The sequence below is a fragment of the Trichosurus vulpecula genome, chromosome 8 (assembly GCF_011100635.1).
Source record: "Trichosurus vulpecula isolate mTriVul1 chromosome 8, mTriVul1.pri, whole genome shotgun sequence".
NCBI lineage: Eukaryota > Metazoa > Chordata > Mammalia > Diprotodontia > Phalangeridae > Trichosurus > Trichosurus vulpecula.
The window spans coordinates 35,123,809-35,138,021 of NC_050580.1; the positions used below are offsets into that span (position 1 = coordinate 35,123,809).

The 14,213-nt window shown below is 46.0% G+C and overlaps 1 protein-coding gene across 5 annotated transcripts in view; it reads left to right on the forward strand.

Annotated features, from left to right (window-relative positions):
- PEAK1 (pseudopodium enriched atypical kinase 1) overlaps window positions 1-14,213 on the forward strand; it is a 275,075-nt gene that overhangs the window by 241,137 nt on the left and 19,725 nt on the right. For all 5 annotated transcript variants that reach the window (XM_036734155.1, XM_036734154.1, XM_036734159.1 and 2 more), the window contains one exon: window positions 10,402-11,147. In XM_036734155.1, coding sequence (XP_036590050.1) covers window positions 10,402-11,147 — 746 coding nt within the window. The remainder of the gene's footprint in view (window positions 1-10,401; window positions 11,148-14,213) is intronic.

Sequence of the window (14,213 nt, forward strand, 5' to 3'; positions counted from 1 at the left end):
ACCCAAGAACAGTCAGAGAGGAAGGGATGAGGGGCGTGGTTGGTGACCATAACAACGTGGAGGTCTTCTGGCTCCCCAGACGGGAGAGATTCATCTCACCAGCCGTGGGTGACTCAAAGGCACATAAAGGACAGGGCCGAAAAGAACCTGGACTACTGTTACTGCTGGGCAAGAAACTGGAGACCTTCAGAACTCCTTCAGAGCAGGCTTTTCATCACCTGCCCATCAAAGCCAAGGAATTCCAGAGAGCAAGGCAGATTTAGAACCAATGATTAGGAGCATGGTTTTTGAGAATGGAATTTTTATTTGTGAACCACAGCTTAAAATACAGAAATGTTATATGTAGTTTTCTCCCTTCTCCTTCGATTTCAGTTTAAAGTCCTTTTGATTAGATTTTCTCAACATGCCACACATATGTATACATATTGAGAGTATGTATATATTATCTATATATACATATATAGCATGTATACATTTATGTGATACATGTGTGTGTTTATACATGTGTGTATTCGACCTCATGGATATCACTAAGATTTAAGATGAGACCCATGACTGGAATATGTCTCTGGAAGGATATACCTTATTCAAAAGATACAGAATTCTTAAAATGGGGTTTGTGTGGGTGGGGGCCTCCTGGAGAGGATTAGCTATGTATATTAGGAAGATATATTCAAATAAGGAAATCCAAGCATAGAGAGAGGGGGATGGAAGCTAAGAGTATCTTAATTTGCCTCAATCATAATTTTATCCTTCCAAAAAGTGTCAGAAAACCAATGAGGGAAATTCTGCATTAGATCTGCTTCTCACCAACAAGAAGCAGCTGGTTTCAGGAGTGGAGACGATGGGAACTTTTGGGGGAAGTAACACCATCTTAGAATTTGTGATAGAGAAGGGGAGGAAATCTGAGAACAGTCTTTCTTGTGTTCTAAGTTTGGGGAGAAAAGAGTTCAAAGAGTTCAGCAGAATAAAGATAGAATCTGCTGAACTCAGCCTGAAAAGGGAGCAGAAAACTCTTGGGAATGACGACATAGAGAAACCACTCCAGTGAGGAGGGAAGAGGAAAGATATCCAAAGATACCACAGCAGATGCACAAGGGAACTCACTGGTCTGAATTCAAACTTGGTTTAAGGGCTTGGAGATTATGAGGGACCAAAGGTCAAGGAGCTCAAGTGTAATAAAGGGGAAAAAAATAAGTCATCAGGAAGGGATTTATCAGTACCAGGTCTCAGCTTTACTAAACGGCAACGAATATCCAAAAGTTTTTAGACAAACTAATATCAGTAAAAATCGGAAGGGGAGCAGATAATTTTGAGAAAATAATCTTTGCATTAAGTTGCCCTGATAATGATCAAAGGAGCTAGTATTTGTAAGGCATTTAGGACACATAGTAGGCACTATATAAATGCTCGTCTTCCCTGTTCCCTTCCCCTCAAAGTTCTCACATTCAAGATAGAAAGAACTGATTCAAATTTATAAGATCCATTCCCCAACAGATAAATGGTCAAAAGATATGAACAAGTAGTTTTCAAAGAAAGGACTCTTAAGCTATTCAGCATCCATATGGAAAAAATATTTGAAGTCACTAATAATTAGAGAAATGCAAGTTAAAGTATCTTTGAGGTTCCACCTCATATTCATCAGACTGGCAAAGATGACAAAAGAAGATGACATATGTTGGATGAGCTATGGGAAAATATGTACACTAGTACATTGTTGATGGAGCTGTCAACTGGTCCAGCCGTTCTGGAAAGCAATTTGAAATATTCCCCCAAAGTTACTAAAATGTACGTGGCCTTTAATTAGCTATAACAGGACTAAGCCTATATCCCAAACCAACCAAGAAAGAGGAAAAGGACATTTATGGACAGAAACATTTATAGCCACTCTTTTTGTGATAACCAGAAGTTAGAAGCTAAGAGGATCTCCTTATATTGAGGAATGAATGGCTAAACAAATTGTGGTATATGGATGTTATGTACCATATATACCATAAGAAATTATGAAATGGACAGTTTCAGAGGAAACTGGGAAGACCTTTATAAAGTGATGCAGGGTGAATGATCAGAACTAGAAAACAATTTATGTAATGATAACATTATAAAGAAGAAACAGCTTTGACTCCAGAACACTGATCAGCGCAATGATAAGCCATAGTTCCAAAAGAATGAAGATGAAACATGCCACCACCCCCTGCCAGAGAGGTGACAAACTTTAAACAGAGAGAGGGACATAAATTTAGGACATAACCAATATGGGATTTTGCTCTGCTGGGTTATATAGCTGTGTATTGAAGGCTTTCTTTTTCAAGTTTATCCTTTTTATTTGTTCAATGATAGGGATGTACTAGGAGAGACAGGTTAAATTTTTATAAAGCAACAATAAAAGGCTGTTGGTCCTATAACATGCCATTTTCATTTCAATATAATTTGCTTTGCAGTGCTGTTCCTCTGAATTAAAAGTCAGGCACTGAACCAGACCTCCAAAGAGGAACGGTGAAAAAACACTAATCATCCTGCTATCAAATATGGCCTCAACGGGGTAGGTCTGCAGTGTTATTACTCTTGTTAGGAAGGAATTTGGCATACTTATTTGGGGGGAAAATGCGTTAAATGCCCAGAATTTAAAGAGGACACCATTTGCATTTTTTAAAATTGCTATATCGCATATGCTGTATAATAAAATTAATTGCTTTTAAATGCATGTAGAAAAGTTGGAAGCAAGAGCCGGTAACAGACGAGGAATACAGAAATGTGACGCCATTTTGTAAGAATAGTATCCGTAGCGTTGAAGTTCAAAATGAAATGAAGCCGGCAAAGAAGCTTAGGAATAACCAAAAAGGGAGGTACTTTTTAAAGCTGTCTTGGGGGAAAGAGAGGAGACAGTGCCCTAGAAGCCTGGAATTCACCCTCAGTCCGGGGGCCTCCCCCTCTGAGTAGGCTAGGAAGGATAAGACCAAAATGTCCTAGAGATAAATTAGGAGAATACGCCCAGCTGTTCCTGGGTCACATCACCAAACCCACATCGGTCCATCCGGGGGTACTGAGAGACTGTCAGTGATCTTTAAGGGACGGAGAAAAGCAAATGTTCTCCCAAAGGGAGGAGGAGACGGCGTCTGCCGACTGAAGTCCAAGGAGCTTGATTCTTTGATTCTCCAGAATCTGCTAAAACCTGTCGTTCTAAGAACACTTAACGAACATAAAGAAAAGGAGACCGTGATCGAGATGAACAAACCATTCCTTTTTGGAGGGGTTTCCGACCTGATACAGCCAGGGAAGGCAGCAGCTCTAGTTGGCCTAGATTTTAGTAAAATATTTAACGAGTCTTCATCTTTGTCTTTTAAGAAAAATGGAAGGATGTGGGCTAGACGGTAGTATAATGGGACAGATTCCGAGCTGAATGAGTAGCCGTTCATAGCTCAATATCAACTTGTGATGATGTCTCCGGTGGAATGCCCAGGGATTTGTGGTTGGTGCTGTGCTCTTTAGTATTCGATCAGGCATAGATGGCATGTTTATCAAATTTGCAAATCACAGAGCTAGAAGGCAGACTTAGATTACCAAGTCAGGACTCAAGAATGTCTTTTAAAAAAAAAAATTTGACAGAAAAGAAGTTCACCTGAAAAGTCTCTGAGTAGACTGTGGCAGCCAGGAACCTGCATTCTCAAGCTGCACCAGGAGAGGCAGGATGTTTGGGGGAGGCAGACTCACCTAAAGTGGTGGGGTTATTTCAAGGTGCCACCTTTTAGGAAGGTTGTTAATAAACTTGAAAGAAGCCACAATTGTGAACGTGTGTAAGATGGTGCCATTTGTAGATGGGTTACAGAAGTACACATGTTTAGCCTGGAGAAGAGAATACTTAAGGAGCTTTGAAAAGCTGTCACATGGAAGAGACATGAGAGCTAAAGGCAAATACCATTTTAGAATAGCATCTCGTATGTAAAAGTTAAGAGAGGATCATAGAAGATTATAAACAACGTCGCCCCTTCAAACAGAAGCATTGGAGCATGAGAGCAGTTAAAAGAAAGCTTGTTAAGAGACACAATTAGGGAAGATCATTCCATAAGACCATCTAAGACGAGAGAACCACCCCGTCTGGGTTTTATTCCAGCTCCACGTGTGCTTCTAAAGAAAGTAGAGACAGCACTCAGGATAAGTCGTTAGATTAGACCAAGCGGACATAGCCATGATGGAGACAAAGCCACCAGTTGTGAGGCTGTTGAGGGATTCACAACTCCTAAGGTATCTGAAGGAGAGGTAGAAACCAAAGGCCGGGAAAAACACTCAGCCTCATCAACACACGCACACAAAGAGACAGTGAGGAGAATGCCAGTATCTACCAACGTCTGTGTGAAATTGTGCCAATAATTATCCGCACATGCAGCGGATGTATCCTTCCCAAGGATATGAGATGGGAACGGGCAGGCTTTTACAAGTGACATTCCATACTAAACATCTTTTGCTGTCAAAAAATTGATGGATGTGCCGCCATGTTTACTGACGCTTGATTTAAAACATAATAATGATTGATTTGTTAGACCAAAACACAACCTTTTGGGGTGATCTGAGCTTCTCCAACAAGGTCAAAGGAGCTTAATTCTTGAGCCAGAAGGGACTTTAGAAGAGGCAGCAGAGTTTGACCCTCTCGTTTTATAGATGAGGAAACAAAATCACAAAGCTGTCCAGTGCCACACAACACACAAAATTTGAACCCAACTCTTCCACACTGAGTCCAGTATGCTTGTTCACCATGACACGTATGGCCTGTAGAGGGATCAAACCCACCACTTTGGCATTATCATTGCCACACTCTGGCCACCTATGGTAACTGGCTCATCCATATGTTCAAATTATTCAAGATTCCTTTACCCAGTGAAGCTTCAAACAAGGGAACATGGACTTGCCATAGGTGACTGTTACTACTATGGAGGAGAGCCAGTAGGGGGCTCAGAAAAGTGACCCTCTCACCAGTGAGCTTCTCCAGTGTGATGCTGCCCGCACAGGGGCCAGGAGAATGGGTCAGTGTACAGGCTGGACTGGAGGCAAGTGTTGGTTACCAAAACCGGTGGGTCACCCATGGCCCTTCCTCTCTCCTCCTAATTGGTCCAGAAAATCCTGGAAGAGAGACGGTTGGAGTGGTGTGCTAAATAAAAAGAACTTTGCCATCATCTCTTGATCCTAATTAGCTAGCCATTCTCTGCCTTGGGATGACAGAGGCTCCTGTGGGAGGAGCCCCAGGGTGGCAGGCCTGCATCTTAGCTCACACACACACACACACACACACACACACACACACACACACACTATTTTTCTGATTTTCATTTAACATTTCATGAGGTACCCTCTGTGTCCTGATTTCCTCACTGGCACTTTATTTTGCCCCTCTTCAGGTATTTGGCATGTAATATGATGCATCACAATATGATTGTGCCTTTAACCCACTATGGAATCCATCAGCCCCATGCAGGGAATGTGTGGGTCTCTTCTGTATTCCTTGTGCTTCCATCCAGGAGCCTAGCACAGTGTACCACATACTATAGGGACTTAATAAGTGAGTTGTTATCGTGGCTTAGCTATCAGAGTCCACTTCCCAGGGTGTAAACAACTTGATTTCCGAAAGTGATTACTTCCTTACTCTACATTTCTTTTGTGTTGAAGTTTTCATTGGCTCAAAGAGCCCCTTACTTCTCTCCCACCCCACCCTGCGAGGAGGAGTTTTGAGTTCCTCTTTGGTCTCTTGGATCCTCCCTTGACCCCCCGGGTTTCATCTGCCACTCAGAGCTTTGCACAGGGATGTGGTTGGGAATGTAAGGGGGGAAGCACAAGGTAAGAGGGAGGGACAGTGATAAAGGAGCCACTTACATCTGAAATGATTCCTTTTAAAAAAAAACCATACTAAGACAAGATCTGCAGCACGGTATAGCCTTGCTCTTCAAAGAGAAACAAAAACTGAATGCTCAGTGTTACATGAGGCCTGTTGAAAGCTGAATTTTGGGGCTGGCCCCAGAGGCATGAGAGGAATGTGCAGAGTTAAGAGTTTAAAATAAAAACAGCTCCAATGTGAAGCTTTTAAAACATTGATCCAGATGGTTAGAATTCAGTTGGAAGTGCTTGCCTTTCTTTGGGGAAAAATTCTTGGAGACCTGGAGAACTCCCTGACCCAGTTGCATGGGCTGCGGGCTTGGGAAGTGGCTTTACTTGGAGCGAAGAAAGCTGCAGCTCCCACAGCTCAGAATCTGGTTGAGCCCTAGCTCTGCTCCCAGGGGTCACTCACTGCTGTCCAAGAAGCAAGGAAGCTGGCATTTATTTCCGTCCTTGTTCTGGGCTGGTCCCTTTGGTCGCACAGAGCAGCTGTGCTGACTGTTGGTCAAAAAGAATTCTTTTCGTGTTGAGGGCCCCAAGCAGGCTGGCAAAAGTCTGCAGTCTTGCCTAACAGCCCAGGTCTGAAACTGGAAGGGGCCTTAGCTGTGGATCCTCCTGTGTGGTGATTGTCCATCTTCTCATGTTTAAAGACACCCCCTTTTAAACCTCAAAAAATCACCAATCTCTACATGATTATTATCCATTGATTGAGAAAATACATAATGCTCCCCCCAAAAAAGGCTAGTGAGACTCGGGTAACCCTTAAATGATTTTATATTCTAATGACAATCACAATGGCATCTTCAATGTGTTTGAACAACACCCAGGACTGATGGTGCCTGTAAGTCCCTGCTGGGAGTGAAACCCAGGCTGGTGGATCACTTGAGCTGGGGAGTTCTGATGTGTCTGTACCAAGTCTGGCTCCCACGAGCCCCCAGGAATGGGGAACTTCCAAGAGTGGGATCCCTAAGGAGGGGTGTGAACTAGCCCAGGTTGGAAAAGCATTAGGTTAAAGCTTCTGTGCTTCGGTGTTGATCTTGAGCCCATGACTAGCCATGGCAATCCAGCCTGAGCATGAGAGGAAAAGCCATTCTCAACAAAAAAGATGAAAAGGAAGAATAGTGATAAATGAGAGAAAGCTATTATTTTGTTTGGACTATAGAAGATGTTTTGCTTTTTTATGGGTTCACAGATCATTTGCAATAACTCCAGTCCTCCAGAGGTCCATAGATATTCCAGTAACCTCATTTTACAGACAGGGAAACTGAGGCACAGACAGATGAAATGGCCCACCTTGGATTCCACAGAGATGAAGTAGCTGAGCCTGGATTCACACTCTAGAACCAGACCCTTTCCATGGAGCATCCTTCCCATGTCCCAGGGGTTGTTTTCCTTCTTTAAATTAGGGAGTGTTCGTGTTTGGGAAGGAGCAAAGCTCTTTCTCTCCAAGCATACATGGCAGTCAGAGAAGCCCTCACTGTAACTTTCTAGCAAAAGCCCTAAAACTAAAATGCTGGATCTGGAAGGACCACGGAGGTCAAAGACGGGGAGCTCAGGGTCCCACAGTCAGCATCAGAGTCCAAAAAAAAAAGCCCCTGGGTCTCTTCTTTCACCTTCTTTAGTCAGCGTCTCTGCTACTCAACACTCCCCTGCCTTGCCATCTTTAAAAGCCCAGATTCACTAGACATTAAGAAATGAAGAATGTTTTTGTCTCCCTGGGAATAACCTGTACTTCTTTCATCTCTCAGAAGTCAAGAAAATGTAGAGGGCCTGTGGATAGGTGGAAAGATCAGATCTTTCCTCCTTCAGGGTGGGGGGGACCCAGCCGCTGCAGGAAGTAGCATCTGTGATTTTGAGAATGCCATCCACCCTCCTCCCCTTCCTGACAGCCCTGGCCATGCCACAAACCCTCCCAAGGGTGGGAGAGGGTGGGACGAAACTGGATCTCTGACTGTTTTTAAGAAGCATTCCTGTTAGATGAGTGCCTGCTCTGTCAGCTGTGAGGTGCTCCCTTCTACAGCCCACACCGTTTTAATGACGGTTCACTTCCAGCCCTAAAGAATCATCTATAATAGAGCTCCCTATATTGTCAAAAAAATAGCACTGCATTTCAACAGAGGAACGGGAGATCTTTAGGTTCCCTGTATATATTGTAATCATTTACAGAGCTCTTTGAGGTGAGTGTTTTGTGGTGAAATGGAATGTATTATTATAATTGCCAGCAGAGTTTGTCTGGATGCATGCCCTTGATTCAAGGGTGCACCATGTTGTGTTGTTTTTCTTTTTTTTTTTAAATCCCTCATCACTTCTGTTTTTTATTTCACTCCTTGGGAGCTATTCACTGAATCTGTGTGACCATTAGGAATAGCTTCATGCCTCCACATTGATTACATGATGTCCATAGCAACTCTGTCTGCCCTCAGGAGACTCCTTTGCCCTTCCCACCCCCAATCCCAGCCAATGAATCTGGAAGATGCCAGCAGATGGGGGTATATTCTTCCAGGCAGAAACCTGGGTCTGTGTGTGGGCCACATTTATTCTCTAGCTGGGGTGGATAGAAATGGACTGCCAGCTTCCTGCCCAAGATAGATGAATGATCCTTATATGTATTGATGCCAGTGTCTTAAAGTCATTTCTCAAAAATCATCATTTATTTACCCCAAAAGACAAAAATGTGTTAAATGATTTTAAACACCCACTTGGAACAGCAACTTAGTGTGACTACCACAATCCCCTACTACCCCATCATCATGGAATGTTGGAGTTGGATCGAGAGCCGCTGTGCCTGGCGCATGTTGTTCAGTTGCGTGCCTCTCCATGACCCCATTTGGAGTTTTCTTGGCAGAGATACTGGAGTGGTTTGCCATTTCCTTCTCCAGCCCATTTTTATAGATGAGGAAACTGAGGCCAACCCAGTTAAGTGACTTGCCCCGGGGTCACACAGCTAATAAGTGGTTGAGACCAGATTTGAACTCATCTTCCTGTCTCCAGGCCCCTAGCTGCCCCACACCTGGCACATAGCAGGTGTTATATAAGTGCTTATTCCCTTCCCCAAAGGACACTGTGGACAGTGCCATCACTTTTGGAGGAACAAACATGACAATGCAGAGATCTTATAGCCATAGGACCATAGAATTTAAAACCTTGGAGGTCATCTGTTCAACCCACAGTCACCCAGGGAGTCCAAAGCTAAGAGTCCTACGTGAACACAGGACAGCCTCCCAGTCCACTGCCCTCTCCACTGCCTGCCTACCATCCTACTAGATGCATCAAAGTGTTTGGCATGCACATGTACGTACACACGGACTCTCATGTTTGCAGTCCGGTTTTGTCACACACACACCTCTACCTCTGTCTCTGTCTTTGCAGTGGAAGAGAACCATGTCCATGCTCTTGCATCCAGAGCTTGGGAAAGTCTAAGATTTCAAGTAGAACATCGTAAGTGTTGGAGACCAGCTCTGAAAGGACTGGAGGGCTTGGGATTGAGTTGCCCTGGTGACTGCAGTCCTTTTCCCACCTTTGCTTCGTTCTGTATATTGTGAGATCTCAAACCTCTGTCCATAAGCCCTCAGCCCTTCTCTTTTCAGCTCCAGACCTACCTGTGATGCCTCACCACCTCAACAGCTCAGATCCAACATGCCTAAAGCCAAGCTCCTCGCCTTCCCCCACACCTGCCCTTCCTCCTCCGTCGGGTGTCATCATTCACCTGGTCTCCTGTATTTGTAACCTAGAAATTATCATTGGCTTCTATTCCCTGAGCCTCTCCTAACCACTCATTCAGGAAGGTTTCTCTTCCACTTCCAAAACCTGCCTCTAGTCCATCCCTTTCCTCGATGACTCCCACCGCTGGCTTTACTTACTGGGTTCAGTAACCTCCTCACCGTCTTCCCTCCCTCCACCTCAGTCCATCCTTCTGATCGTCACTCCTCTGATCCACAACCGTCAGGGCTCCCTAGTCAAGGTCAGATTCTCTTCCTGACATGTAAAGCCTTCTATAGTCTCACACCAATCTCCCCTCCTAGCCGTATCTCATATGTTTCCCATCCACACTCTGTGCTTCAGCTGGACTGGCCTAATATCTACACCCGCATCCTAAACTGCTCTGTGTCTTAGGGGGCCCTGAATGCCCTCCCCTCCCCTTTTTGCCTAATGAATTCCTGTCCTAATCTTTAACTTGAGCACATCTAAATTTTAGCCATCCCTCTAGATTAAAAGTGCCTGGAAGTCAGACCATGTCTTCCCCAAATGTTGTGCCAAGCACACCCCTTCACCTAGAAGAGGTGCCAGATATGTCTTTGTATTTGTCATTTCGTGCCTCACAAAGCAAGTGAACAACTGGGATGTAACTGTTAGCACATCCAGCTAGAGTTGGTCACGTAGAGTTCTCCCACCTTGACCAGGTCCTTGTCTTCCCACTGGAATATGGAGTTCTGGCTTCCAGTTCCTAGGACCCTCAAACTCTTTTCCCCCTTAGTTATAGAAGTGATGAGGAGGCGCCAGTTTTTTAAAGCCATGTTTTGTGTATTTTCTTTCACACAGGGCAATCCAGAGCCACCATGATCCCTCCCAAGCACCCTCGACAGCCAAAGGGGGCTGTGGACGATGCCATTGCTTTTGGGGGAACCACAGAGCAAGAAGTGACCCGCCCCTCCCAAGCCACACCACCCCCCCTGCCAAAGAAAACAATCCTGAGGGCCAACACGGAACCTCTTCCCAAAGATCTTCACAAGTCCCTGGAGAACAGTCTGTGTCTTCTGGCCAACCCCACCTATGACATGGAGGCCCACTGGGATGCCAGCAGTGGTGGCTCCTCCCTCAGCTACGAGTTCAAGGGTCTCGGGAACGAGTCCTGCGATTCGTTAGACAGGCCCATGCCCAAAGACCGACGTGCCAGTGCCACGGCCCATAGCGTCTCCAGCCTGAACGCTCTGGGCACACGGGAGCGGTTCTGCACCAGCACCGAGTCCCTAACAGGGCGGCAGGCAACACAGGGCAAGCTGGGCAAGAGCACTCAGAAGCCCCAGAGAACGGCACTCTACCGAGGCATTGAGAATCGGGAAGAGGTGGTGGGGAAAATACGGGGTTTGCACAGCGACGCCCTGAAGAAGCTGGCTCTCAGATGTGAAGACCTCTTCATGGCTGGGCAGAAAGACCAGCTCCGCTTTGGGGTAGACAGCTGGTCCGACTTCCGGCTGACCAGCGACAGGCCGTGTTGTGAAGCCGGCGACGCCGTCTACTACCCAGCCTCCTATGCCAAAGACCCGCTCAGCAGCTATGCCGTCAAGGTAAGAAGGCCGACACGGGCCCCCATCGGTAGAGGCCACACCAAAGTCTCCAGGCAGAGACGTGTGAGAAATCATCCCTAACTTGTTACATGCACACCCCAGGAAGTACTGCTCACACATCCCGTGCGTCATATGCGTTCACTGACCAGGGTCATAGAGCTTCACTGCCTTATGTGAGAAGAACAGCAGCTGATATTTGTAGAGTGCTTTGAGGTTTGCAAAACACTTCAGCCTGGAGACAGGCGCTCTGTTTATGCCCATTTTTCAAATGAGGAAAATGAGAGATGGTCACACAGTAAGTTTCTGAGGATTTGAACTCACCTCCCCAAAGCCAATTTCAAGGCTCTCCTCTATGCCACAGTGCAGGTGATTAAACAATATATTAAGTATCTTGACACACAAGTCACTGTGCAGGGCCCTGTGGATACAATGAGCTTACATTCTAGGAAGGAGAAAACAAGCACATATGAATATAAAATGAATATGTACAAATATAGACAAAATAATGAAATGCAGGAAGGTGTGGGAGGGAGCTAACAGGGGCTGGATCTGGAAGGGCTTCATGCAAAAGGTGGCATTTGAGCTGCATCTTAAAGGAAGAGAAGGACCTTTGGAGTAGAGGTGAGGAGGGAGGGCATTCCAGGCATGGGGCACAGCCAGGGCAAAGACCTAGAGACAGGCATGGAGGGTCACGTGTGTGGATCAGGGAGAAAGCCAGGCTGGAGAGGTAGGTGGGAGACAAACTGAGAAGGAAGGGCTTTAAAAGCTAAACAGAGGAGCTTACGTTTACCTTTAAAGCATAGGAAGCCACCAGGGTTGATTGATGGGGGAATCATATGGTCAGATCTATTTTAGTAAAATTACTTGGGAAACTGTGTTGTAGGAAGGAGAGACTTGAGGCAAGTGGGCTGATGGAGAGTGTCACAATAATCCAGTGATAATAAAGCCATGAGCTGTGTGAGGGAGGAGACAGGCCTGGGTGCGAGAGATGTAGGAAAGGAAGAGCAGTGCCAGCTTGCACTCTTGGGCATCTCTGGGGAGAGTCGGGGTGGGGGGACCTGCCACGGCAATGCCTCGGGAGATGGTGGGGATGCTATTCAGAGGGACAGAATGGGAGCATCTGAAGAAGAAGGAGTGTTAAGCCCTGAAAGAGAATTTGGAGGAAAAGGAGGTCCTGGAATTGAGCGTTGGAGAACACCCCCAGAGAGACACAGCGGTGTTGGCTGATGAGCCATCAAGCAAGGCAAGTCTGATGTTACTGAAGCCCAGAGAGTTGGGACAGGTGTCCAGGAGGACGAGGCCCAGGAATACAGCCCCATAGGTGCCTTCACTGATGATGACAGAAAAAAGCCCGATTATGCGGGGCTGAGGAGGGAGTGAGCACAGAGGAGAGGGAGGCAGCAAGTGTAAACAGAATCTTCAGGGGATTTGCCTGGGAAAGGGAGAAGAGATGTCGGGCAGTGGCTCAGGGGGATAGTGGAGTGGGGTTTTGGTGTTTTTTTTTAACAGGGGGGAGACTTGGGCCTCTTTGAAAGCAGCAGGGAAGCAGCGAATTGACAGAGAAAGATGAGAAGCCAAGCAGGCCTAGGGTCCATGGTTCGTCTTTAGTCGGGTTTTTGCTTTGCTCTTTTGCAGATGAGTAAACTGAGGCAGTTGCTGGAAAAGACACGTCTTAGCGCTGCTCAGTTCTCTGCCCTCAAAGCCACACCTCAGAAGTGGTGCAGCTCAGGATAGAGATGGCAGGTGATGGCGACCTGGTAGCTTAGCTTCCTTACGAGTCTATCCTCTGTGCGATACAGGGGCTACGTGCTCAACTGAGATCTGGGAGTCCTGGTTCCTAGTGCTGGCTTCACTGCTGACTGGCAGGTTGACTTTGAATAAGTTCCTGCATTTCTCCGGGCCTTATTTTGCCTGTCAAATGAGGACTTGATTCAGTTCCGCACATTCAGTAAGCACATATTAAGTGCCTACTATGCGCTGGACACCGTGCTAAGCTTCTGGTATGATGCTCATGACTTCCCTGTCTTCCCTGACAGACATATAGGCAGGGGGTATAATGGACAGAGACCTAGATTTGGAATCAGACCTGGGTTCAAGCCAAGTCTGCCACTCCCAGAATGTGTCATTTGAGGCAGTTCACTTGGCCAGATCCTCAGCTTTACCATCTATAAAATAGAGCTTGTACCGTTTGCTCTGCCAGCCTCATTGGGTGGTGATGGGGATTAAATAATATATTTAAATTATAAGCACTGTCCATGTAAAGCCAGAATGCCCTTATTATGTGAAAGAGCTTCAAAAACTCTCCAGTCTCGATCTGTGATTCATCATGGTGGTGTGCCCCTCCCTCTCAGCACCCCACACTCCCCAAAGATCTGCTCACTGTGCGCTGCAGGGCCTCATACTCAAGGACCCAGCTGCTGCCTTTCAGGCTAGATGACTTGACTTTTTAATAAGATGCATATTTTAAATGCCAGAAAATTCTGCTCTATGTGATCCGCCAGCATTCCCACTCTGAAACCTTATTATAGCATAGGGGGCGACCCTGGGTTCTTGAAGGTCAGCTGAGTGGAACGCAAGCTTTGGGGGGCCCCACCAAGCAGGAGAGGACCAGCCTCTCTAAGGGCAGAGAAAGGTCAGCTGCCAAGCGATGGATCTGTTGGCCACAAGAGCTCATAAAGTGGTTCCCTAATGCATGATGGGTCCTGTCATGGTGCTGGAGAGGGAGGGGCAAGGGGAAGCAGCATAAATGCATTTCCAATTCCATTATCCCTTTTCATTAATTCTGTTCCTTAGCTCCAGAATGATTAGCACAGCTAGGTGATTGTTACATCTGAATCTGTCATAGAAAGCACGCTTGCTATGTTAAGAACCTTTAACGTGTGCTGTGAATAACCACGTTACCTGTCAAGGTAGCACACATGTTGGTACTGGAGTCTCTTAGCTTCTTTCTCTGCAGTTCTCACACTGAGACCTTTTTGTAGTCAAGTGATGCCGTAGAATGTTACAGCCCGGAAGGCCCTCGGAGGGGACCTAATCTGATTCTTGCCCCCGCCTCCTTTTATATAT